The sequence below is a fragment of the Myripristis murdjan genome, chromosome 12, assembly GCF_902150065.1.
Source record: "Myripristis murdjan chromosome 12, fMyrMur1.1, whole genome shotgun sequence".
Taxonomy (NCBI): Eukaryota; Metazoa; Chordata; class Actinopteri; order Holocentriformes; family Holocentridae; genus Myripristis; species Myripristis murdjan.
Genome location: NC_043991.1, coordinates 21,675,385 through 21,701,890, shown reverse-complemented (window position 1 = coordinate 21,701,890; position 26,506 = coordinate 21,675,385). Strand labels below are relative to the sequence as shown.

The 26,506-nt window shown below is 40.9% G+C and overlaps 1 protein-coding gene across 3 annotated transcripts; it reads left to right on the top strand.

Moving 5' to 3' along the window:
* golga2 (golgin A2) lies at positions 1 to 26,245 on the top strand. Of its 3 annotated transcripts, XM_030064600.1 has the most exons (28): positions 1 to 126; positions 1,415 to 1,561; positions 5,749 to 5,817; positions 6,969 to 7,121; positions 7,514 to 7,560; positions 8,552 to 8,615; positions 9,216 to 9,275; positions 10,639 to 10,719; positions 11,238 to 11,276; positions 11,390 to 11,452; positions 12,111 to 12,204; positions 12,338 to 12,444; positions 12,777 to 12,835; positions 13,575 to 13,716; positions 14,351 to 14,440; positions 15,408 to 15,515; positions 15,662 to 15,749; positions 16,122 to 16,264; positions 16,543 to 16,761; positions 16,954 to 17,067; positions 17,401 to 17,625; positions 18,482 to 18,581; positions 18,846 to 18,937; positions 19,316 to 19,544; positions 19,750 to 19,911; positions 20,671 to 20,777; positions 21,344 to 21,536; positions 22,321 to 26,245. In XM_030064600.1, exons 1-28 carry the CDS (start codon positions 79 to 81, stop codon positions 22,590 to 22,592), a joined length of 3,315 nt encoding a protein of 1,104 aa, XP_029920460.1. In that variant the 5' UTR covers positions 1 to 78; the 3' UTR covers positions 22,593 to 26,245. The 3 variants fall into 3 exon arrangements, with proteins under 3 accessions (XP_029920460.1, XP_029920461.1, XP_029920463.1); XM_030064601.1 differs by lacking the exon at positions 5,749 to 5,817 and having other exon boundaries at positions 2 to 126; XM_030064603.1 differs by lacking the exons at positions 5,749 to 5,817; positions 6,969 to 7,121 and having other exon boundaries at positions 2 to 126.
* Positions 26,246 to 26,506: the final 261 nt, after the last annotated feature.

Here is a 26,506-nt window from a genome sequence, read left to right as displayed (position 1 = left end):
CACCCAGCGGCAGAGATCGACACCAGCAGCAGACCCCAAACTGATGACGTGGTTCGGTTCGCCGACCAGACCAGCAGGATGGCCGATCAGAGCAGGCAAATCAAACTCGCTGCAGCTAAGAAAAAGGTAAAGTATTTTCTAACTAACCAGCCAGAATATCACGGGGAGCCCCTGCCATGTCTGCCTTTGGCAGGTTTGAGCTGTCAGCGATTTCTTTCATATTTGGGGGAGGAGGGTGTTGTCATTACACGTTGTCCGACCTCTCTGCTGTCGCCAATCCCGTCTCTGGTGCTCCTCTTCCGGCTTGTCACTGCGCAGGAGAGACCGAGGCTTCTTTCGGGCCTCGACTGATAGTATTAACTTGCGAGATTATGTACACTATTTTTAGTTCTTTGAAACACTAATAGCAGCCCACGTCGCTTTGTTAGCCAGTAGCTGCCTACTTAAGCTGTTTACTCGGGGGGGTTATGTGTCCGTCTCGTTAGATGTGGTTATTAGCTAGCTAGCTACTGCAAGTTAACGTTAGCGAGCTTGGCCGGTGGATAGTTGGGATGCTAATGATTGTGGCTGCTATCCAGCTAGCCAGCTTGTTCAAGTGATGCCCCACAACAGTTGGGAAGGTTTCTGACTTACACATATCGCTAATAAAACAGTCCAACATCTAGCAAGTCAACAAATAACCTGGTAAGCAAAGCAATGTAGCCTAGTTAGCAAGGATAAGATGACGGGGACTGTTTTGACAGCTGACACCCCTCTGCCTTTTTGTGTGTCCTGTCCTGCTGTCTGCTCCAGCTAGGTGTGTGTGGCAGGCTAGTATGAGGAAGGATGGCCTTATCAGCTGTAAATATTTATTTCGCGAAATGATTCGTCAGCATATGTTGTTACCCCCGAGTCTTGGTGGATGAGTGGCCGTGTTGACAGCACATTACATTTGCTGGGCTTCAACATCAGTATTTTAGAGATGGCATTCCCAGCAGCGTGCTTGTTCCCCCTCGCCACCCGCTACAGCTGTCACAGGCCTCATGCACAAACAAACAGGCGTTTGAAAACCTCCAGTCAAGTTCGCATAGCTAAATTACACGGCCTGTTGATGAATTTTAATACTAATTGTGTACCATAGGTAAGTTAACTCTGCATTTTGGTGAATTTGGGCAGATTTTGAACAAACAAGTCATTGTGTCCCACTAATGTGATACGAGTAAGGGAATGACTAGTGGGCAGTGGCCATGCATTCCAGCCTATATTTGAAGCTGGATCTTTTCAATAGACTTTCCATTGTCAGAGAGAGGAAGCTATGCCTCCCCGGTACAGTTGAGAGCAAATTCGACATCTGATTTTTGTTACAATGATACAAGCCTCTGCTGGTTACAGATCACTCACTTTATTTCTGCTTTCCTCTCTCTTTGCTGCTCAGCTGAAGGAGTTTCAGCAGAAGAGCTCTCCGACTAGTGTAGGAGGAGAAAAGGGGGGAGGAGGAGGAGGAGCAGGGGCCAAGAAGAAGAGGAAGGTGAAGGGAGGTAGCCAACCCGATGCCTCAACAGACAGAAACTCTCCAGACAATGTAAGTCATTATCCCTTTCTTTCTGACTGTTTGTTTGTCTGCCAGCCACTCTGCCCTTTCTGTTTGTTAGCAGCTGTCTATGCTCTTCTGTACCTGTCTGTCTCCTTGTCTTGTGTGGTTACCCTCCTGTGTATACCCCTGTGAAGTTAAGTTTAATTTTTAAGCTTGTTTTATTTATTCTTATACTAAGTGTTTTTTGGGGGGTTTTCCAGGTTCTTGCTTTTTAAAATGTGTTTATTCCCTTTTCTATAATTGCTGCATCCTCTAGGCAGAGAAAAGCTTAATGTGTAATCTTACATTCTGACAAATATTGCTTGTTGCAGTGATGGATAATTTGACTAATAGTTATTGATTCCTGTGCTGAAGCAAAAGCTAGCCTCAAACATGTAATATGTTGAAAGATTAAAGGTAACAATAAACTTTATCTAAAAGTGTACCTGCAGCTTAAGTCAACACACTTAAACTCATTATACAGAGAGCTGCAACCCTTCTGGAGGCATTTTGTTGACTTTTTGAAAGTGACTAAACTGGCAGAGCTGCACACACTTGGAAAAAATCTCCAGTTGCTTGTAGACTATTTCCTAAATGTTCTTGTATTATTTCTTACTAAACAAAGATATGTGAAAACAGAACATGTTTGATAAAGTGTAGTTCAGGCAGACACCCTCTCAGCTCAAGTTTCGGGGCATGACATTGCCGTTTGTCTGCAGGCCCAGCAGTGTTTTCTTGGAGTTCTGGATCAATAAACAACGATTTTTCATGGTCCGCTCGGCCAGTGACAAAAAATGTATTGTCACTTGAGAAATGATATTAAAGAAATACTGTCTTATCAGAGTATGCTTTCCTATTTTTGATGAAGCATATAAAATACTGACAGCATAGTACAAACATTGGTTTGTACTATGGGCAAATAAAATATGTCTCTCAGGTAAAGAATTTTCCCCCAGCAGAGATAAAATTTTGTACCCAGGGCATTTACATTGGAGGAGGAAAAAAAGGAGAGGGAGAGAGAAAGTTTCAGCCTCGCTGGTCAGAATGATCCTCTGTGGGTGAGGGCCAGTTTCTAGGGGCTTCCAGTGTAGCTGGAAACAAGTCAGAGTCACTTACATTTCTGTTTCTTCAATTACTTGAGCCGAAAGTTTCTCCACACGTTACACATCATCAATACCTCTTGTAGGGTTTTTTAAGTCCAGATGACATTTCTGCCAATGCATTCCGACCCTTTTGCTCCCCACACGGACTGTTTATCTTTTTAAAACTACTTGGACTACAGATGGTAATTACTCAAGACTACAATGGAGACAGAAGTGGAGGCCAGAATGTTTCCAATTCCATAATCATGTCTGAATGGTCTGAATTACAGTTTCGACTTCTTTGAATGAGAAAATGTACTTAAACATAGTCAAAGGCCATTAGTTTTACAGTTACGGCTAGTCACTTTGAAAAACCTTTGGCCCAGATGATCTGTGGAAAATCAACCCGAATTTCAGTCCCTGAATGTGACAGCTGTATACTGTAGTCACATGCCCAACTGTGTGTACTCAGTGACACTCTGAGTTTGTTTATAGTAGCATGAAAGTACACTGAAGAGAGAAGAGGTGCTCTGTATTAGAATTGGGCAGTACTTCTTGATAAGGTCAGTGACAAGTAGAAAACTACATCCTTATACCTCTATCTGAAGAGGCAGGCAGTTGCAATCAAACAGGCTTTAGATGGCAGAAAGGTACAGGAGCCAAGAGCGAAAAGACAAGTGGGTATAAAGAGGAGAGAAATGGGTCTTGGGCCACTTACAAGTTGAATGGGAATCCAAGGAATAGTGATAGGTGGCAGCAGGAAATTGAAGCAATAGTGGAGGAAAGAATGCACCACAGAAAGCAATGAAGTCACTCAAAGTAGAGAAAGTAGCTGCTACTATTTTTTTAATTAGTTTACGTAGAGTCTCAAGTAAACATGAAATCATTAAATCATTAAGCAAAGGAAAAAAGAGAGCGTTTAAAGAGCATACATTTTATAAAGATTTTAAATTCTAACTTAAAATGTGTCAAACCAACTCAGGAGCACCAGTTATTCCCATAATTTTCCATCATATCGTCAGTTTTGTCACTACAGTCCTGTAGGGCACCTGGGTGATAGGCTTAATCCTTTGATTATTGAAGTTCCCCTGTTTTATATCTGATATTGAGTGTGTTGATATTTGGTGATTTAAACTCCAGCTCAGTGCAAGACACTCAGGGTTTCCTCTCTTGCATGACAAGTACAGGTGAAATAATCCCATAGACAACAGAAGGCCCCCACCCAGACAGCCAGACTTTTTAAAAAACCCCAAATCACGTTATTTGTTTGTATATTACTTTTCATTGAGAACAAGGCTGTGTTGAACACCGAGTCTAGCAGCAGGCCTACATTGTGCAATAAAGGTAACCAATTTATGCATCTTAAACTAATAATGAAGACACAACAGCATACCTCGTCTTAAATATTTGTGTTTAGCTGCCTTAGCAAGTAAGTCACTTAGCAGCTTCATATTACTTCCTCATGCCATTGTAAACCAGGATCCTGTGCTGTGTCTCTCCCTGTATATTCATTGTCAACCTAAAATTAAGCTCATAAAATAAAACTTTTTGATTCCCATAAGAACTAATTTAAATAAGGTTGTTTACCATTACATACATAACAGAAATGGCAGATGGCAGAAAATGGTTTGTGGCATTTATTTAGGTTAGCCACAACTAGTTTTACTTAAACCATTTCCTGCAGGATATGCTATACGTAAAGAGAAGGGCGTGGTGGAGCTGATGGGGGGGGGACTGTAATTGCTTTTCAGTTGGCATGTTTTTCTTGAGTTTATGATTTACAGTGTAATTTAAAATGTAAAAATGTGTTTTTGTGTGCATTTAAAAGCTATCTCATTTTAAATCATCACACATACACCAAACATTGTGTATGGGAACATATGTGGGTCCCCCTGCCCTATGTTATCCGAGGTGCACTGGGGCTGGCAAATATGGCAAGAGGAACATAGTACAACAGCATGTTGTCCACAAAGGCTTGCCAAGTTGAATTAAAAAAATAAATTAGAAATAGCAGACACCCATGAAGATATTTTAAGTTTGAACCTTTTATTAATTCCAAGGTTCATTATATTTTGAAGAGTAGTAAGTAAGTCTTATTCAACAACATGGTGATGCTCACTTGCATAGAAAGTTTTCTAGTTGTAACTTCAGTAGTAGGTCTTGGATAAAGTGACATTACTAGTAGGATAATTCTGTCGATCTATATGTATGTCTTGAGAGAGAAATTAGGTCTTCTACTGTTGTTTCTTTCATGTTTTTTGTATTAATACAAAGGACAAAAGGGGAACCATTTTGGAACAACAGAATTGGGCAGTGGTGAGCCCTATTTTCGTGTGTAACATCGATTTCTGTCCCATTGCAAACTGTGAAAAGCTCTCTGATGGGACAGCAGGCAGACCACTTGTTTAGTCTCAACTACCCTTGTGAACAGTATTGTATTCTGGCCTAGGCTTAAATTATCTTATTTTCATGCTTGATACACTTGGTGAATTAAACAAACATTCAAGTTCCAGCCAGCAGGAATTTAGCATAAGCAGAGTTCACTTTTTTACCCTTTGACCGGGTACACAGGGCCCTAAAATTGGCTTTTCTATGTGAAGGTGAACAAGTCAGAGAGATTGGAAAATGTGAGCTTGTTTAGCTTGTTGAGCTCACTAGAAAGGAGGCCTAAATAATGCTGGACTGCAGCACACTTTAGATTTCTAGCCACATTCACCATGAGCTAGGGATTTCTGGTCAGACAACATTTGAAGGAGTGGAACAGCTCAGCACTGAGACCAAGATAGTTTGGCAGTGTGTTCTCATCAAATCAAAGGATTCAGGTAGCCCCATTTGCACCTGCAGTGTGTTGTGGTCACCAAAATCAAGAAGTCTTCAAATGGCATTTGAAAAACCCTTAGATGAATGACATACCGTGTTTACAGACCTCCTGGACCAGCATTATGGCCTTAGTTGCTCCTGATTACAAACCCTTTTCTCTCTCCAAGTCTGTTCTGTCTAGTTTTCGTGTAACACCTGCCTCTCTGTGCCTGTTTGCTTCCTCCCCCAATTTCTCAATCACTCACTTCCCTCTCACATCTCTTCCACCCCCGACCTGTCTCTTCTCTCCTGTAGTTTGACAGTATTCTGAAAGCACTTAGTCAAAGCAATGGACTAGTTCTTCCTCCCTATGGCAACAGTCAGGTGAGCCTATCTCTATCTATCCCTTCATTGTTTCAGCCCTGCCTTTTTTTCCTCTCTACTTCTCTCTTTGCATCCCCCACTGTCAATACCTGCTTGTCAGGGTGCTATGCAGTATTATACTTTGCTTCCCAATCCCCCACTCCCCTAGTGCTCTTATTCCCTCTGTCACATAGAATGACAAGCACATGTTGTTTCAAGTGTATTGTCTTTGATTGATGCTATACTTTGAAATTCATGTGAAGTGAGTGCATTAAGTTCTCATCGCTTGGAGAAAAGGGTTGAAAATAGAGTGCAGTTTGTCATTTCTCTAACCTCAGACCACCTTGTTTTCAGCATTTCGATTTTTTTTTGGATGATTTATGCTACTATTGTTTTGTAGTTGCCGAAGTGCACATTGGGTTAGCATGTTAGGGGGCATGAGGTTTAGAAGTTGCATGGCTGTGACATCTCACCTGGACACACATGCTCTGTCAAATTATCATACAGGCATGTCACATCTGGGAAAACAAGGTGTGTGTGTGTGTGTGTGTGTGTGTGTGTGTGTGTGTGTGTGTGTGTGTGTGTGTGTGTGTGTGTGTGTGTGTGTGTGTGTGTGTGTGTGTGTGTGTGTGTGTGTGTGTGTGAGAGGGTGTGTGTGTGTGTGTGTGAGAGGGTGTGTGTGTGTGTGTGTGAGAGGGTGTGTGTGTGTGTGTGTGAGGGTGTGTGTGTGTGTGTGTGTGTGTGTGTGTGTGAGGGTGTGAGGGTGTGCGTGTGAGGGTGTGGCCATTAAACTGTGTTCCTGTTGCTACCATTGTACTTGTTCGTTATAGAGATTAACAATAAGTGCTTTCCTGTGTTCAAAGAAATACCATTTTCTGAATGTACAAGACTGTTTATAGCTGTGGTATTTGTTTCTTCCAGCCCGGTCATCATAATCCACAATACTAAGGATTGTTTATTAAAATCTCTTGGGTGTCAATATCTAAGGAAAGCACCAATTGCCATTCCTGCAGTATCACAATATTGATATCATGATGAGATATCTGGATATTTGTTTTTGTCTGTGTCGCCCAGTCGTTTAATTTTGTGTCTTGCTCTTTCACCATAACTGCAACTTTTCTGCCTCAGCATTAAACCAGTGTGTGCATTTTTTGTGTCATGTGTCACCTCAGAACTATGCTGACATGGAGGCCATGGGGTCTTCAGTTCCCCAGTTGTTGGAGGACCAAAAGGGCGAGCACGGTCATGGCTCACCTGTGTCTAACCCCTCTAGCACTATTGCTACTACTAACCCTGAGTCTGTCAGTCACAACACTGACCCGCAGGTGTGTCTCTCTCCTTTCTCTCAATCATTTTCTTTCTGTCTCTCTCTGTCTGTGCCTCTCCCAGCCTGTCTCACTCTGTCTTTCTGATTGTTACTCTATCTGTCAGTCCATCACTCCTCCCACTGTACGTTTAGCATAGTGGCATAGATAAGTTAATTACCCATCACTGCATTTTCACTAATGACATATTTGTGATGAGAATGACAGATTGACTGCTTCAACTGTTCTTTCCTTAGTGCTCAGTGTGCTTTGTCATCATGTGAATACCACTTTTATCAAATGTGCTCTGTGTTTTCTGCCTGCTTTTTCTGCCCCTCTCTCTCTCTCTCTCTCTCTCTCTCTCTCTCTCTCTCTCTCTCTCTCTCTCTCTTTCTGTATCTGTCTCTCTACAGGATTACCCTGGTACCAATGGCAATGAGGATTTGACAGAGGAAAATAGGTGGGTCACCTTCACTTATACCATCACACTGCCCCACCCCACATCTTCCCTGATTTTTCACCACTCACACCCATCTGTCTTTTTATCATAGGCACCTGTGTCTTCACATGCAATAAAGTTGCCTGTCTTCAAGCTAGTCATGATTGTGGTTGTCATAACAAAACCTTAAATTAAATTAAAAGGAAAACTGGAAAATTGAGCTTGTTATTGATCTTACAAAATATGAAGCCCTGCAGCACATGTAGTCAGTGGATTTGTCAGTGATTTTTCTTTTTATTGTACTGAACGTCATGCACAGCATGTGTAATAACACTCACATATCCTCAGTATTATTTAATGAATATGTGAAAATTTCTGTCTTTGAAACATTTAATGAAAATATTTAATTACATAATAATATCCAGTTTGATGACCAAGCTGGAGAAGACCAAAGGAATTGTTGAGCTTTTGATGTTGATAGCTGTTTGACAGCTGAGATTTTAAGAAGCAAACATGAGTGTTTTATGTAAGGACATAACAGCTTACTTTCTGTGCAGTAATGTCTTGCTTCTGTAAACACCTTGAATAAAATCCTTCTCCAAAAGGTTTCCACATTAGCCATGGCATTTCCTTTTGAGTAAAACCAGTCATTGTCTTTTGAGGGAGGCTTGGTTGTTGGGAAAAGACGTAGCAACATATAGTGACACAAATTACAGTCCATTTGCAGTTTTAGAAACATTTTTCAATTTTTTTTTAAATTTCAGCATCAAATTTCATATTTCTGCAGCACATTAGCTGTTTGTGCTGCACTGAGACTACCATTACAGTACAACCATTTGCATAAATCAGGTATCAGATTCATTTAAGCACTACTGCTGTGGCTCCAGTATATCCTGCTTGTCATAAGACTGCTAATGCATTACAATGGATGGCATGTTTTTGTGGCTTTGGGTTAATGTGTGTGTGTGTGTGTGTGTGTGTGTGTGTGTGTGTATGTGTTTGCGTCCTGCAGACCGCTGTCTTCCACAGAGAGCCTGCGGCAGCTCTCGCAACAGCTGAACGGCCTGGTCTCTGAGGCAAGTTACATTCTCACATACTGGCAGTCTCAGTGCTTTTGTGTACAGTGTTAGGCTTTTAACATCAACGAACCACCACTTAAGTGCACTTCAGAATAGAGCATGTCCTGCATCTAAAGGCTGAAACAGCCTGGAAGCATCTTCAAATTTGTCTGCCGGCTCAGTGTATACTGAATGCATCAAGTGCCGTGCCAGTCGACCTTGATATGTCCTGTAAGGAGCACTGACCTATTTCAGGAAAAAAGACAATGATGAATGTGAACCGATTATAAACTTAATCCAGCTGATCTGATAACAGCTCCCAAATATAAGAAGCAGACTATATACATTTTTAGGTTACTCTCAAGAAAACATGAAATAGTATCATTGCCCCATCATGGTGAAATGCATATAATGCATCCAATACATTGGGGCCCTAGAAAATCTGTGTTTTGAAATTTAGATTCTCTAAGTGTGTTTTCCTAAAATCTGTAAATTTACTATCGCTAAATTATTATCGCTAAAGTTCTGCTTGTAACCCTATGGAGATAGGGTTACAAGCAGATATGCTGGGGGTTTTATGTTGCAAATGCATTAACATGAGTGTTTCTGTCATTTTAGTCATCCACTGTTTATGTGAATGGGGACAGTGTGCCTTCTATCAGTGACAAAGAACTGGAGGTAAGGGAGAAATCTGACGTTTCTGTCAACTAATGACTTGCATTTGAATTTTAAAACCTGACTTACAGTTAAGTCAACTTTTGCTACACTGCAGCCATGCCCCACAATGATCTAAACATGATGTATGGTGAAGTGGTGATAACATTTCCACACCAGAGTTTAGGCACTAGTACAGTTTTCCTGCTGTTTTTTTGGTTGCACAGTATCCTCAGCATTAACATTGGGCATATTTTGGCAGGGTGTAAAGCACACATTTATACTCAGTTTATGGGTTTATTTTTCTGGTAGCTACACAATGGTTTGCTCTCTGGAATGGTATACCATATGATTTAAGCACTTCCAGTGTCATCTCCACCTAACATACCCAGAACTCACTGTCATTGTTTGTATGAGGGTGCCCTTTATTGTTTTTTGACTTTTGGTTATTTAATCACCCACACAAAGAACACGATGTTCTCCCCTCGCCTGCATGCAGATGCTCACTTGATCACAGTGTAGAGAGAAAGGCAGCCTTAGGCTAATAGCCATCATAACATGCTGATACAACAATGCAAACTTACAATGCAGTTGTTTTTGCAAAATGTGACATATTTTTTTCAAAATGACAGGCAGTTGGTTTCTTCATTTGTCTAACAACTCAAAGAGCTGTATTAAAAGTTGAATCTCAGCTGTTGTCAAAACAAACAGATTGGACAAGTGGATGGGTGGATAATTGGATAAAATTTAACATTATGTGCATCCTGTTTGGAGATGAATTAGTTCATACCATGGGAACAACTTAAAATGAAACTCGTGCTCAAAACCCAGTCAGGTCCCAATATGAAATGGCTGGTGTAGAAATAATAATCTGAATGTTCCATGTAACTCGGTTTATTGCTCTCTCTGAGGTTTTTAGGTGTGGCACCATGTTGTGTAAAAGCACCACCCCACTCTTGTTCACCATGCAGTGTTATTTCAGTGACATCAGTCTCACATCATGTTCATTAGGTGGATTTTGGAAACCCTCAGCATTGCGTAGGGACTTCATATGTTGTGGACAAATTGAAACCACGTTGAGCCTGTTTGTATCTTGAAATTAATGGATAAATATGTTGCCATGATGGCTGCACTACCCATCACCTGGTCCGAAAAATTAATCAGTTTATCTATCATTGTGTATTTCACTCATTGTTTTTACGATATCATTTTAAAACACATTTTGCACCTATTGTTTTCATTTATCATTCATGTAAATAATTCACATTTTGAATTTCTCTCCTCCTCCCACATGTTTTTGATTTCTCTGGAATTTCGCCACTGCACTTTATCCCATTTATTTCCTTCTTCCTTTCTTTCCCTTGGATGCATGTGTGCATGATGATAGAGCCGGAACCAGGAGCTGGCAGCCGCCCTGGAGTCCAGCAACCTAACAAATTCTCAGCTCAATACCAAGCTAGACCAGCTGGTAAGAAGCTGTGTGTATGTGTGTTTGTGTGCTTGTGTGTGTGCACTGTGGGGATTGTTTGCATTGAAAAGTTAGATGTTTCTCAGGTTTGGCGTTGTGTGGCAAAGAATAACTGCTTGCCAACTTCACCACACTAGTATACATACATAGTCTGTATGCTGCCTTGATTATATAGCAACAACTTGGCAGAGGACATGCATGATTTTCTGAATTGATTTACTGTCTTGCACTTAGGTTAACTAAAATAAGTTCTTCCAGTGTATCCACAGCATAAGGAACAATTTCAGGGTACATTTTAACTCAGTGACAAATGCCTTATTGCAATCCTTTTTTTAAAAAACTGCCTTGGCATACTAACACAAAAGTCCCATAACCGGCTTTCCCCTATGTTCTCTGGGCTACTTTTTTGTGTACAAAGCTTTGCTAAGTTTTGTTGGGAAAGGATTGTCAGTGTGATGGGGGATTAGAAGAGTTTTGATCTTTGCCAAAATGACATTTATGTCCTATTGGTTTGACAGACACAGCAATCTCAGGAGCTCACGGATCAGCTACAAAAGGTAAACAGTTCTTTCTTATCTGTGTCTGCTTGTTTGGTTCTCTGTCTCCCATTTTACTGAGTTTCTTGCTCTCTTTGTGGTCATGAGTAAACGGCCCCTTTTTCTTCTATCAGGAACGCAAAGAATTTGAGCAAAAGTTTGTAAAGGAACAAGGAGCCATGCGGGAACAACTGCAGGTAACCTCTGTCAAACACACACTCACACACATACATACATACCAGGTTTTATCTGATGGTGTTTTGCCCTGTACAGATTGTACGCTATATTTGTTCAACCTAACAAGATTCAGGAGCTGTACTGTAGCCTGCAGCATGACCAGAATATCTCATTATTTCGAAGAGTTGTGTTTCATTTATATTTGTGATTTCAAAAAAGGTTTGTGTTTTACTTACAACACAGTGACAGACCTGCAACATAACCACACTACTCCATTATTTTGACAGCTACATGGCATGACAGCAATGGCTTGATCTAACAAAAAGATTATTACAGTGAAAGCCTGTGAACATTTCTTGTTCATATGTGAACAATAGCATGATGCTAATATACATCCATTTATTTTATTTTTTTGTGACTGGTGAAAGAACAGAGGGAAAAAGGGCAAAAGAAAAAAACAATAAGAGGACACACTAATATAGTACATGCATTCACAACAAAAGGCTTTTGTTCTCCGACTAGCTTTTAAAACACAGATTGTGCATTTTCATCCATTCTGTATAGACATATTATCAAGAAAAGGCTTCCAGATATCTATGAATCCATCTGCAGTGATTCAGTGATGTTATCTGAATATGTCTGAAGAAGAACCACTCTCTTTGTCTGTCCTCTTCACAGGTTCACATCCAGACCATCGGTATACTGGTATCGGAGAAATCAGAGCTGCAGACAGCACTACAATACACACAACAGGCTGCACGTCAGAAAACAGGTTTGTTTGTGTGTATTTCTGGGAGCGAGAGCTGGCATGCTTTTAAATGACCTTTTCTTTAAATCTGGCTAAGCTCTCAAACCTACAGCCATTTGTTAACTTTGTGTGTGTGTGTGTGTGTGTGTGTGTCCAGGAGAGGCAGAGGAACTGAGTAACCGTCTACAGAGCACCAAACAGAGAGTGTCAGAGCTGGAGAGAACCCTTTCCTCTGTTTCCACACAGCAGAAACAGTTTGAAAAGGTAACACACATTTCACTGTTTTGTCATCGCCCAGACATACCCCAATTTGAGTGTGTATCGGGCCGTATATTTTTGTCCGAACCTGACTCGAGAGAGGGGCATAGTAACCTAGTCTGATCCGAACCTGACAGACATTGTTTTTGTGTCTGAACCCGACCCTAGCCCGAGATTTTGCTTGTCCTCCATCGCTAGGTTACTTTTACTGCCTGAAATAGTGTACATGTTGCTGTCAGCTTTATCACATAAACTCAAGTAGGTCCATCATTTTTCACTAAAATAACGCCGACTTTGTTCTCTTTGGTTTTGATATATATTTTCCTTTGTGTCTGCAGCACAACAAAGAGCTTGAAAAAGAGAGAGACAACCTGAGGCTAGAGGTGTACAGACTGAAGTAAGTCACTTTATCTCAGCATATATCCTATACAAAACTGTGACCTGTTAGATCTTTCAGCAGTTAACTCTCAGTATTGCTAAACTAATGTGGTTCTCTGTGCATTTTTGTTGCTACTACTAGCACTTAAATTTTGAAAAAGGACTCTAATTAAAAAATATACAGTTATTTGAAGCAAAGTCAAAAGAGCTTAGTGGAGCAGTTCAAGGGCCAAGTTATACTCTGAATACCAAATGAGTGCAAATTGCAGCTGAAAAAGTTTTCATCCAAAATGAGACCAATCGGAGGTAAAATGATGACACAATCTGAAGGCTAGAATATCAACCTAACCCTTGTACAAGACAGAACAGCATCTGCATCCAAGATACAAAAACAACTGAACCACTCCTCCACTTTGTAAAATTATAGTCATGACAGTTGGCAGGCTGCAGCCTTAATGGGAGAGAAGCACTTTCCAAACCACTTTTGTTAGTTTTTGATAAATATTGAAACAGAAGAGATCTTGGTGGTGGAATCAGACTTTTGGGCCTCAGGGTGTGTCAGCTGGACTCCACTTCAGAACCAGTGGTATATTTATCGGCTCAGCAGTGATATATTAAACTTTGTTGCAAAGCTTTAAGGCCTTTAGACCTGAGGAAGAGTCCAAGTTGCAAGTTTGAGAAAGTGTATGGGACTCTCTTTATGATGCTGGCAGTTCAGTCATGTTGACCAGTCCCTCTATATGTGTTTATGTTTGCAGCAGTGTGAGTGATGAATCAAAGCAGCAGAGCTCAGAATTATCAGAGCAGCTGAGGCTTAACGTGCAGGAGAATGCAGCGCTGAAGCTGGAGCTGGACGACCTCCGCAAGAGGCTGGAGATGGCTGACCTCATGCTGCAACAGGTGTGTTAAAGAACAGGCATAAACACGTGTAATAAATGGACATTTGTATTTGTCTCTCAACATTTATTTGGTACAGTGGCCAACAGTGTCTGTTCTGTCAGTGAACTGCCACTGTGTCTGAAAACAAGTAGAATTGGTTTGAATGTAGAACTTGGGTGCTAAATTGTACAAATCCTGTACAAATCCAGAAGTATTGCCACTTTGCAAAGATCACATGTGCACATGTACTATCCAGGGCTGGACAAATAATCGAAATACTATCAAAATCGCAATATGGCCAAATGCAACACCCACATCACAAGAGCTGCAATTTTTTTGATAAATGTAAAATTTGTGATAAAACTTCATTATAAATGAAGTATTGTGATACCCTGTTATTTAAATGAGATGCCCTGGCCTACAAATTGTACCCTCCAGAAAACGTGTTAAATTACACTATAATATTTTTTAGTGACAATGATAATTTAAAAAAATGCATTTCCACTCAAATTGTGAATCATATTATAGTATCTGAGAGAATAATTGCAATCTGATTTTCTTACTGTATCGTTCAGCCCTAGTTCTATCTGCATTTCATTCCCACCACTGTTATTGATTTTGAAATTGACACTTGTGCTTCTGTGCATTGGTCCAGTGCTCCAGCCAGTCAGGACCTCCCAGTGCCAACCAGCAGGTCCAGCTACTACTTGAAGAGAAGCAGCAGCTGGAGGCACACAATCACCAGGTCTGCGTGCTCTGACATTTTACGTTCAGTGAATTTCTCATCTGCATGTGTGGTTGTCTACCTTTTTGCCTATGCAAATATTTCCTTTCTGAGCTTTTAGAGTAACTCTGTGGCATTGTTTCCTGTGTGATCCAGAGCTGCAGTCTCTCTGGCAGAGGAACACAGCTAGTTAAGGCTATAATAACTGTTGAGACTAAGAAATGTAATTAGTCACTGCTTTCACCTCATCACATGTTGCCTAGCTGCTCCACTCTACTCAGTCATGACCATGCTAGCCAGCCTGTATAGAGGTACGTGCCGTAATTGATACACAATGACTGGTGCAGGCTGAGCTACACAGATGGGATAGTGGTGCAGAAAAGTTTTTGCTCATTTTAAAATTATCTCACTGTTGTTAATTATGTATGTTTTAGTTGCTTGTTTAAAAATCAACTAAGAGTGCCTGTTTATCTGTTAGGAAAATGCCAAGATTTCCCATTCTGTCACCATATCCGAAGCTTTGGTATAGTGCTGGGCGATATGGACAAAATCAAATATCACAATATGTTTGAACAAACATGTCTATTGATATTGAAGGAATGACTGTTGTTACTGTTGTAAGATATTTACACTGAAGAGATTTTTGATAAACAATCATTAGTAATGTGGATATATCATTAGTAATGTGGATATACTGACCAGGGTGGTAGAGACAAATTACATACCAGCTGCAATAGTCTAATAAGTTAAGAAAATTGCATCTCTACTGTAATGTAGCCTTTAGAACCAGGAAAAGACATATCATAATACTGTGATACGGCACAGATGCTGTATCACAGTATTATGATATTGAAAATCCTAGACCAGATCTAGGCTTATATCACAGTATCAGTATAATATCGATATATTGCCCAGTCCTGCATTGGAGTAATGCTGTTTAGCTAGCATGTTAAATGCCATTTTTCCCTGTTGGTTTGTGTTGGTGTAGATGATGGAGTCCATCGCCCAGCTGCAGACGGAGAGGGACTGCTACGCTGAGCAGATCCATGAGGAGGGACGCATGTGGAAGGACAAAACAGAACAGCTGCTAACACAGGCAAACTATACAGTACCATTATCCCATGAGTGGAACATGTCACACACAGTCATAATGGTTGTATATAATGCAGAAAAAATAAGGTGTTACAATTGAATTATGAAGTTGAATTTTTCCTTAGATTTTGTGTGTGTCTGTCATGGCAGGTGTCATTGGTTGCAGAGGAGAGGGACAGGAACATCAGCCGAGTTCAAGAGCTCGAGGCCAGCATAACAGAACTGAAAAACACTGCAGGTAAGGGATATACATTTCTCTTTTCTCTACAGTCTGTGCCTTTTTCATCTTTCCTCCATAAATTTTATTCATATTGAGTTCATTTTGAATGACATTACAGCATGATGAAATTTGTAGTAGATTAACCTTTGTGTGTTAAGTATTTATTTATTTCACCACAGTGGTGCTGGTTTACGCACTCTATGTTGAGTACATGTAAGAGCTAGATTAGTGGGATTTCAAAGCATTAGCGTATGTTCTGTAGCACACTAAATACTGGGCACATAGAGAGGACATTGCCTCTATACTGTGGAGTATTTCTTTTTAGCAAAAAGATAGCTGTCAAAAATGCTTGACTCCTCCTCCTCTTGCTTCCTACTTTCTCTCCTCCAGAGACATTGTCCCTGGAGAGAGAGGCTCAGGGCCCTGTGGAGCCTCAGCCGTCTGGGCCGTCAGAGAGTGAGGTCGCCCTGCAGGAGGCCGTCAACACCCTGCAACAGGAGAGAGACACTCTAACTGCACAGTACCAGGCACAGGTATACAGTGCCCAAAGACATGCTAGGCAATGCATTTTATATCGAGTTAGATTTATTGGTAATGTAGTGGGAAACCAAGGACAAATAACATACTGTAACGTATACTTAATTCACCCTTAGTATTACCAGGTAATGCCAATTATTCTTTGCTTTGCTGAAGTGTATAATAACTTGTTTAGAAATACCTCCAGAAAATACCAATGCTAATCTTACCATTGTATCTCTTAGGATATTTGAAGTGTGTCACATCAACCTTTTCTTTATAATATCTTCTTTAGCTGCGTGACAACGAGCAGCTGAGCCGCCTGTGTGCAGAGCAGGAGACCCGCCTCGGGGAGCTGGAGCGGCAGGTGGAGAGTCAGGCCCAGGAGACTGAAGACCGCAGGCGCATGCTGGAAGATGTTCAGTCAGACAAGGCGACTATCAGCCGTGCGCTCACCCAGAACCGCACACTCAAGGATCAGCTGGCCGAGCTGCAGAACGGCTTCGTCAAACTTGTGAGTGTGGGAATGTTTTCTTTCTCTTTTTCTGCTCCTCCTATTAGTGTTGGTCATTTGCTTACCCTAGCTGTCATTCCGTTTTGCATCTGAATTAATCGGCCTGTCTCTTTATCATCTCTTCATTTACGTTGATTCAGATAGTTCTAACAGCTTATAAAAGTATATTGTGTTATCTCTTTTTGTTTGTAGACTAATGAGAACATGGAGCTGACCATCGCTATTCAGTCAGAGCAGCATGTGAAGAAGGAGCTGGCTCGCAAAATGGGACAGCTCCAAGAGGACCTTCACAACGTCAAGGAGCAAGTAGGACCTCAATCACACACACACACACACACACACACACACGCCACTCTCTCTGTCTCTCTGTTAGAAGTGGAGTTTGCTCACATTCATTCTCATACAGTGTTAATGCCCAAATTGATGCACTTTTCCCACCTCCTCATTTTGCTGTCTCTCTTTACCGCACTATCTGGGAAAAATGTGTAAACATTTTTCAACAAATTTCTATATTTATTTGTTCAGTATTTTCTTTAATTTATCCCATATACATGTAATATTAATTAAACAAACATGCTGTGAGAGAGCCACTGCTTTGGCATTCACTCCCCTCTTTACTTATTTTTCCTCCCTCTCCAGCTGGACCTGAAATGTCAGGAAACTCAGGGTCTGACAGAGCAGAGGGACCAGATCGTGGCCCACCTGCAGCAGTACTGCGCTGGCTACCAGACCCTGGCTTCAGAGCGGGAACAGCTGCACCACCAGTACCTGCAGCAGAGCCAGCTCATGGACCGGCTACAGCACGATGAAAGCCAGGGCCGTGTGCAACTGGAGATCAGCCACCAACAGCTGACACAAACGCAGGTTAGTATTTGAGTCATTGCTTGACACTTTTTTTTCCCCATATGAAGCGATTTACTCGCCAGTAATTGTATGAAATGTTTTTTTCCGACATGCAATATGACTTAGAAGTAGTTTAACAGAGTGAGTGCCAAGCAACATATACGTGCCCCTTTTAGAGGACATGCTTAAATTGCTTTTTGGATTAATTTGTTTGAAACTACCCATTAGTTGCTCCAGGTGACGTGTGTGTATCTCTCTCTCTCTCTCTCTCTCTCTCTCTCACTCTATATCTATCTATCTATCTATCTATCTATCTATCTATCTATCTCTATCTATCTTAAGATAGATATAGATATAGATATCTATATATATATATAGAGAGATATATTTATATATATATATATAGATAGATAGATAGATAGATAGATAGATAAAGTAAATGAGGAAATGTTCAACACTGTGAATTGTCATGATGGGAAAAATGAAGGACATAAGGCCCAAGTTAAAAATAAAGGGAATTATTCCTTAATATATAAATTTACTGTTTGTTGGGGGATTTTATAATGGCTTCAGACACATCTCAGTAAGTCACACAGATAGACTAAACGATCAGACTGTTGTAGCTTGAGCAGGCCCATTGTACATATGTAATGTAAATGCATTATTTCAGTATGCACACATGACCGCAGACACACTCATTCTGGCACCTGTGAGGCAGGACAGGTGTGGACAGGTGCAGGTTCACTTTGAATACACATACATCATGTCAAACACAAGCTTATCACACATTGTGACCTCACTGAGTCAAACCAGATCTCCCTCTGCATTGTGACGCCCTTGGTGAGCCTGTTGACTGACTCTGTGTCTGCCCCTTCAGGAGCGATTGGAGCAGCTGGTCAGAGACAATGAGCAGCTGAAGGCTGAAGTTCATGAGCTTCTCAACAGCTCTGCCCTGGCCTCATCATCCAGAGACCAAGGTAACACGTAGCATTTGTATTGGTATACCATGCTGGTATTGTTTGCCTGTGCAAAAATTTGAAAAATGTCAGGATCAAAATGTGTTGGTGTAGTCGTTCTTTCAGCCCTCCTTTTTTAAAGTCAGAGAAACTGTTCATTCTGTAACTTTATAACATTCTGTAACATGCAGTACATTGTAGAAGAATAAAGACATCATACTGCTGAGTCTTTGGATTAAATATGTGTCACACTCAACACTTGCAAATTGTTGTGATGTTGCCTAGGAGACGGAGTTGAGAGCCAGTCTCTGCAGGAAAGCCCAAAGAAGTCCTCCTCCATAGTAATCCCAGACGATTTTGAGAGCCAAACAGAGATGGTGAGGAGACAGAAAAAAATTGTTTCTACGGGTCCTTTAGACCAAATAAGGATGTGTTAAGAATCCTGTTGTTTTCCCTTTCTTTGACTGTCTTCACATGCTAGGATTGCATAAATCAAGACTGAAATTGAAGTTCACTAGTCAGGTCTAGTGCTTCAGTTTTTATCCTAAGAATCAAGACCATGTTTTTGCTGCTGAAATAGATGGGATTGTTCATCATTATGAAATGTAAATGGGATTTTTGGGCCTCTGTGATGTGAGGCTGTGTTCTGCTACAAAGAAATTAATTCATTTTTCGAGAATTCCTCTAAATTGACCTTTGATAGTTTGTCTCTCTCTTGTCTTTCCTCTTTTCATTTCCCCTTGTTCTCCCTCCAGGAGGAGTTTATCCGTGGGGCACTGGCCCAGTTGGAGGCCGAGAGGGATGAAGCCAGGAGGCAACTGCAGGAGGAGCACCGGCTGCACATGGCTGCCCGGCAGCAGGCTGCTGTAGCCCTCGAGCACCAGCACCACAGCCACAATCAGGACACTGGTCATGACCATTTTCATGAGCATGGTCACTCTCACGGCCAGCACAGTCACTGTGAACACAGTCATGAACACCCAGGTGAGGAAAATTATGTGGATGGAGTGTATGGATGTTTTGTTTTTACAGAAAAATGTTGAGACTGTTTTTCTTGGTGAGTGGGAAGATTGATGTGAAGATTTTCTGTGAAGATTTCACAGAAGAGTGATCTATCTAGTGCTCTATGATGTACTGCAGAATGCAGGCTTTAATGTATACCCTCGTCCCACCTTTAATCTCTTTCCAGAAGGAGGAGTGCCAGTGGAAGTGCACGAGGCACTGCAAGCTGCCATGGAGAAGCTGCAGCAGCGCTTCACCTCCCTCATGCAGGAGAAGGCCGACCTGAAGGAGAGGGTGGAGGAGCTGGAGCACCGCTGCATCCAGCTCTCTGGAGAGACTGACACTATAGGTGAGACTCCACAACACACTTACTAAAGGATTTTGTTTCTGTTTGGGATGTTAAAGCAACAATGTAATTTTATGCTGTTGTAGTGCCATCTATCAATTATTGCTGTTTATTTTTGTACAGAGTAACAGTTGCAAGCTTAAGAGGATTCTGTTCATCATAGTTAGAGGCTATATTTTTATACCACAACACTATTTATGTTAGCACACAAAGTTAGGAATGTGTGAAAGAGCTGCAAGACATATCAAGTCAAGCAACAGTCTTAGGAAACGAAGCAATCATACATTCTAGGCTGCATGCTGTATTATGCAACAGGTCATGCTAACTTTGCTACACAGCGTATGTGTAATGCGGTTAGCGTGCTATGATATATGTTACTACAAACTGACAATTTCTCCGCAGCTATTATGGTAGCTTTGGATTGACTGGTATGGATCAACAACCCAAATGACACCCCCCCCATGCTGTATTACGGTCATTTGCATATTTGAACAAACAAAATATTAATCAAAATATGTATTGTACATTTTTAATGGATTAATAATATGATCTTTTCTTTCTATTTACCTTATTAAAATTGAGGAAATTTTCATTTTTAGGTAAAGTAAGATACATGGATGGATAAATCAGACTTGATCTGTGTGAATATAATGATAAAAAAAAATCCAGCCTCTTGAGATCTGGAAATTGCACCAACACACACTTCTATAGTTCAGTACAGCACTAATTTCTGCTACTCTGTGTGTTTTTGTGTGTGAGCAGGAGAGTACATAGCCCTGTACCAGAGCCAGCGGGCCATCATGAAGCAGAAGCACCAGGAGAAGGAGCAGTACATCAGCATGCTGGCCCAGGACAAGGAGGAAATGAAGGTACATGAACACAGTCTTCTTAACATTCCCAGGAAACATTTACGTGGTGTCTTGCTGCTGTAGGTTGATGTATTTATGGGTGAAATCAGGGCACAACATGGCAATATTGTTCAAAATTGCCTGTTTTTAATCTTTAATTTATCAATGTGTTTGCACACACTATCATTGCAGCCTCAGCTATTGTGACACTATATTAAAAATTCCAGTATTATGATAACTTTCCATCTGTCTGCTGTGTGGCTTCTCAGATTAAGCTGAGAGCACTTCAACCACATTTTCACTATATGACACCAACTTTAATTAAAATCACTGTCCACTATCAGTATCAGAACCCATAATCTCATGTTGTCTCGACTGATAGTATGTGGGTATCCAAATGTATTTCACTGTTAAGAAGAAATCTGTTATTTTGAATAAAGCCCAGATAAACGTTATCCACAAAGCCCAATGATATGATGAACAGTGTATGAACAATAATCCTATGAATGGCCAAATCAGTGTTTAGTCGTCTCCTCCAGACTGATTTTTTTGCCCTCTGTATCTGCTGTCATCTCTCTGTCCCTCAGGCTAAGCTGGCGGAGCTGCAGGATCTGGTGATGAGGCTGGTGGCAGAGAGGAATGAGTGGTACAGCCGTTACACCGGGGCTGTAGCCAACCCCAGCACAGTGAACCCCGACCTGCTGCCTGTCGGGGAGGATCACACTCACCAAGAGCACGCAGCACACACACACATGGAGCTTAACGCTGTCAGTGGAGCAGGTAGGCACAACGTAAATTACACTCACTAAATCTGTTCGACAGGGATTTAATAAGAATCGATATTTAGGTGCCAAGTCAATAACAACATTTTGAAAACGATGCAATACTGATGTTAAGTATTTGCAATATCGACACAACTGTCAGGCTCACAATAAGAGCACATAATCACACCATTGTGTTTGTTGTTAAATAGAATATTTCATATACTTCCTCTAGTTTGAAATTTACATTTTATTGGGCTGTTTTTGACTTCAGGGTTACAGGCCAGTGTTGCTCTTGTGACTCAGTAGTATTTTTGTGATGTAGCCTGTAGGACTGTACCCGACTCACAGTTTCTATAGTCGAATTAGGGTCAGCATTATATTATGGAAATGCAACAACTTGAACACCCCTCTGCCCTGCGTATGCTTTCTTCCCATGCTCTGATGGTCCCCTTGTGGGTTCTTTGACCAGCGGTCCTCATTTTTCCTCCACCAGCTCAGTGGTTGGCATTGTTTTTTGTTTAGTACTGTAGGTATATTTTGACTTGCATGTGATGTGTTTCCAAGTAGATTATGGGCAGAGGCTTCAGTACTGTCCACCATGCTAATGTTTATTTTTCCTAGGATGGAGACAGAATGTTTTACATTTTAAGTGGTCATTTTGGCTTATTGGTTAAGGTTAGGTATAAGCTGGTTATGGCTTCGATTAGGGAAAGGCTATAGAGCATGAAGTAGCAATGTTTTAAAAGGAATGGGTGTTTCTATAGCGATCTCAGTGCCCCTGGTCTTTTTCCCTCCTGTAGATTCAATGGAGGTCATTCCTCTGTCAGAGCCCACCACCCCAGGCCTGGACGCCCCCTTCTCCCAGACCCTGTCGACAGGGCCAGCCCAGGCTGAATCCCAGCCTTTGGGACCCAAGGAGGACGGCACGGCCAGGCAGATCATGCAGCTGCTACAGGAGATCCAAAACCCTCAGGGGGCTCTCCGCTCACCCCCATTCCTGGGCGAGAACCCCTGCATCCCCTTCTTCTACCGGCCTGACGAGCAGGACGAAGTCAAGATTCTTGTGGTGTGAGGGATATGTGTTTTAGTGGTATGACACAGGGAGATGTGCGTGTGTGTGTGTGTGTGTGTGTGTGTGTGTGTGTGTGTCTTTATGAGATCTTGGACAAGTCTTGAGGTCTTGGATGATTAATAAACACCACAGTTTATCCTGTTAATCTTATGAATCATATTCACAAATGCATCTCTAGAATATTGATCCCCCCACCCCCAAAATTGCGCATAAATAGTTTAATGTCCTAGACCAAATTGTATGAAATTGGCCCCTTTTCGTCGTGTGTGTCTGTGGGTGTGACTGTATGCAGGAGAGAAAGAGAGAGTTTTCTGATTATCTTTGTTGCTTTCTTTCGTTTTGTGATGGAAACTAAACTGTTTCAGTCTAAAGATGCTATCTATAACGTTCTTTCCGCAGAGGAGATAATCAGTATTCCTACACGCAATCCGATTGTTCTCCTCACCTTTATTTCTAATTCCCCTGCTTCCTATCCCTCTCTCTTGTCTCACATAAGTGCAATAAAGGGGATTTATTTCCTGTCCCCTCACTTACTAAACTTTAAGAGCTGTCAGAGAGTTAGCAGCATGTCTGTGTGTCTGACCGGGCTCACGTTGTACTTTGTTTTGATGCAAATCTCTCAGTTTTACACAATTTGCTGTCCACATGCCAAAAAGAGCATCCAGTTTGAATGTATAAAACCTATTATTTATCTCTTTGTGTGATGAGAAAACTGAGGAAGGTGGAAAGTGAGAAGTGCAGAGGGAGAAGGACAAGAGGCCAAGTGTTGGTGTGGATTAAGAGATCCAGAGCGAGATGTAAGTTGCAATATCAGAAAAGGACGCTGTCGCTTTTACAGGTGCTGTTTCTAAGTCAAGACCTCGCTAGCTATATATAGATCAGGATCAGGAAGACTGAAGCATGTGGGCAGGTGGGTACTGTCCCTCAAACTACCTTTTCCATACATGGTCTGTTTTTTTTTCCCACTGAAAATAAGTTGTGTGTACAATGCAAAAATGTTAATTTATGTGCAGGGTTTGATGTGTAGTCATTAAGTATCCTGTAATTGTCTTGGGAGAGCCGTCACTACAGAAACTAAGAGGTTTTTTTTTTCCGGAGTGATTGAGGGGATAGATGCAATTTAAAGACCCTGTGAAATGAAAAATGATTTTTTTAAGTTATGAGATAATATAGAGGCCAAAAGTCCCTGATTGTTATATACATGGGGGATTGATTTATCCAAAAAGATCATCCTGTTCATTCTTGCTCAAATGCTTGTCCTGTGAAGGATATCTTCTTGATTTTGAGCTCTAAGAGTTCGGGGTGCTGTCCTGGGTGCTCCTTTCCAGAATTTTGTAGATACACAGATCTCAGCAACTGGTGACTACAAAAAAAAAAAAGGTACAATAATTTGGTGTTTTAAATCTTTTGCCATCATAACTCATTGTCTTGTCACAAACTCTGCACCCTGCTGGTCACCTCATATAACTCATAACAAATATGTTTCATTAATTGGAGCCACAGTTCATAAACCGAGCTCTGATTTCTGTTTCATGGGGTCTTTAAGCTTCTAAATGAACGGGCACTAAGGGCCAGTTTTTCTGTTACGTTGTGCTAGAAGTTCTACATATCAACATGATAAATTAATGCACATCCTATACAACTGGACTTTGTGTGTGTGTCTGTGCGTGGATGTGTGTGCGTTTGGAATCCAGATTGTTTCCTCTTCAACCGAAGTTGAATCTGTTGTGCTTTTCTTTACCTTTTGGATTCCCTCAAATTATATGATTGCACTAAAACTGTACACAGCTTCTCATTAAACTGTCCCATCAAGCTGGTTGGACAGTGGCTTTTCTACCATGGAGCCTCTTTAGCTGTTGAGATCTTTTTTTTTTTTTTTTTTTTTTGTATGAGGAGAAGGGGAATCCTATGAAGCCACTGGAAGCTGAGGGTTCCATGTGAAGCGAGTTTGATAAGTGGATTTAATTGAAAGTGTGTTGTTGGTGCGTGTGTGTGCGAAGTGTACACCTGGAGGATGTGTAAGTTGTGTAAATATGAGAAGAAAGTGAAACTGAAGAGACCACTCAGGATAAGAATTCATGTTTTTTTTGTTTTTTTGTTTTTTTTTTTTCTCCAATGGTCTAGGAGTGGGCCAATCATGATTTATGAAAATGAACATCTCTCCCCCCAAAAACAGGAAGAAATGACTCAAGACTTTTGTTGTTAGATACGAAGCTCAAAATGTCTCTATAGAGGATGAATGAAAAATGACAAGAAGAGAACAAAGAGGAAAAAGGCCACATTTTTTGCCTCAAAGCTCAAAATATCGGAATAAATGGCATTTGGATGTGAAAATTGACATAAGGTTGGCCCTTTAATTTTGGTGGCTATGGACCTGGTCCAGACTTAATATCTGAGGACAGCACAGAGAGTTGCTCATGTTCACAAATGCTGGTTGGAATGTCTTTATGTCATCAAATACATGATTTCTTAAACTGAGAGGCCTTCACTTTATTGCTAATAATAAGCCACAAGTAGGCCTATCAGAGTTCGGTTTTGCCATTTTGACATCTTAGCAGGCCTCTGTTTTTTGAGAGCCATGATGCGGCGTGCTAACATACCATTAAATAAGGTTGTTAGTGCCGAGGCACATAAAAGATGCCGCTGAAAAGAGTTTACCCCCCGTATTTGGTTGAATTTTGAGAACTGAGTGTATATTGAGGTCACAACCACATCGCCAGGGGAAGAGAAACTGTAGTGCTAATTCTCATTTTGAAATGAAACGAAACAAAATCTGACTGAATTTGCTGAAGGTATACATAAATGTGTGGAAGTGTATGCACTTGGTGTGTGTGTGTGTGTGTGTTTACAGGGCAAAGCAAAGCAGCGCCAAGTCCACAGCAGAGATGGTTTCTGAATACAAATTTTACAAAGGTACTCCACCTTTCTAGATTTTAAAATTCCTCACTTCTTGTCATTCTGTCACTTAGTTCTTTTTCCGTATTGCAAACATGCCATGAAATAATGTTTTTTTTTTTTTTTTTTTTTTTTTTTTTTTGAAGTGGTCACACCAAGAGATGCATATAAAATCCTTTTATAGTACTGTTTAGGGGGTTGTGTAGTAATATACAGCGTAGACAAAATTATTTCCCGCACTTTCTAATTCACTGTTAAATACATTATGGGATTGGAAAGCTAGAGATAAGAAAGCATTTATGGTCTCTGCTGTACAAGAGGTGGTGTATATACTGTAACTGTGTAACATATTGTATATTCATGATGCCTGGTGTGTGTGGGGAGGAGTGGCTGTCCCGCTAGCCGTGCTGCTAGCAGTGTAGACTTTTGTCCATGTGTCCGTCTGTCTCTGCAGCCGCTGTCAGCTAGAAGGACACATGGACAAATTAGCGGATCAAGGGTTGCAGACTGTCTGTGATTTAATACAAAGATTGACTAAAAGAGAAAATATTCTATTTATTTGGAATAAGTAATTATCTCAACTAATCAGTTTTAATGTAACAAAGTGACTGTTGGAGGGTGATGAAGGATCATTCAGAGGACGGGGTGGTGGAACACTGCTTCTGACAGGAACTTTCTGATGTGATTTTATTTTTATTGTTTTCTTGAATAAGACTTTTCTTCCCCTCTCCTGAATAAAACTGATTAAGCAACTTTAACTCTTTGTGGCTTTTTTTCTTACACGTTAGGCACCATTATTGTCTTTGTATCAGTTTGTACTGTTTGCACCAACGTCATTATTGTATTCCAAGCAATCTGCAGACAGAACTCTTAAAAAGGGACCTATATTTGTATTTTTAAGTACATCGCTGCCCTCATTTACCTTTGGGATTCTCATTGTGGTTAACTCCTTGTTAGATTAAACCGGGGTCAGAAGCCCCCCTGTGAGAACAACATGTATTTTCTTTAATAGTAATATA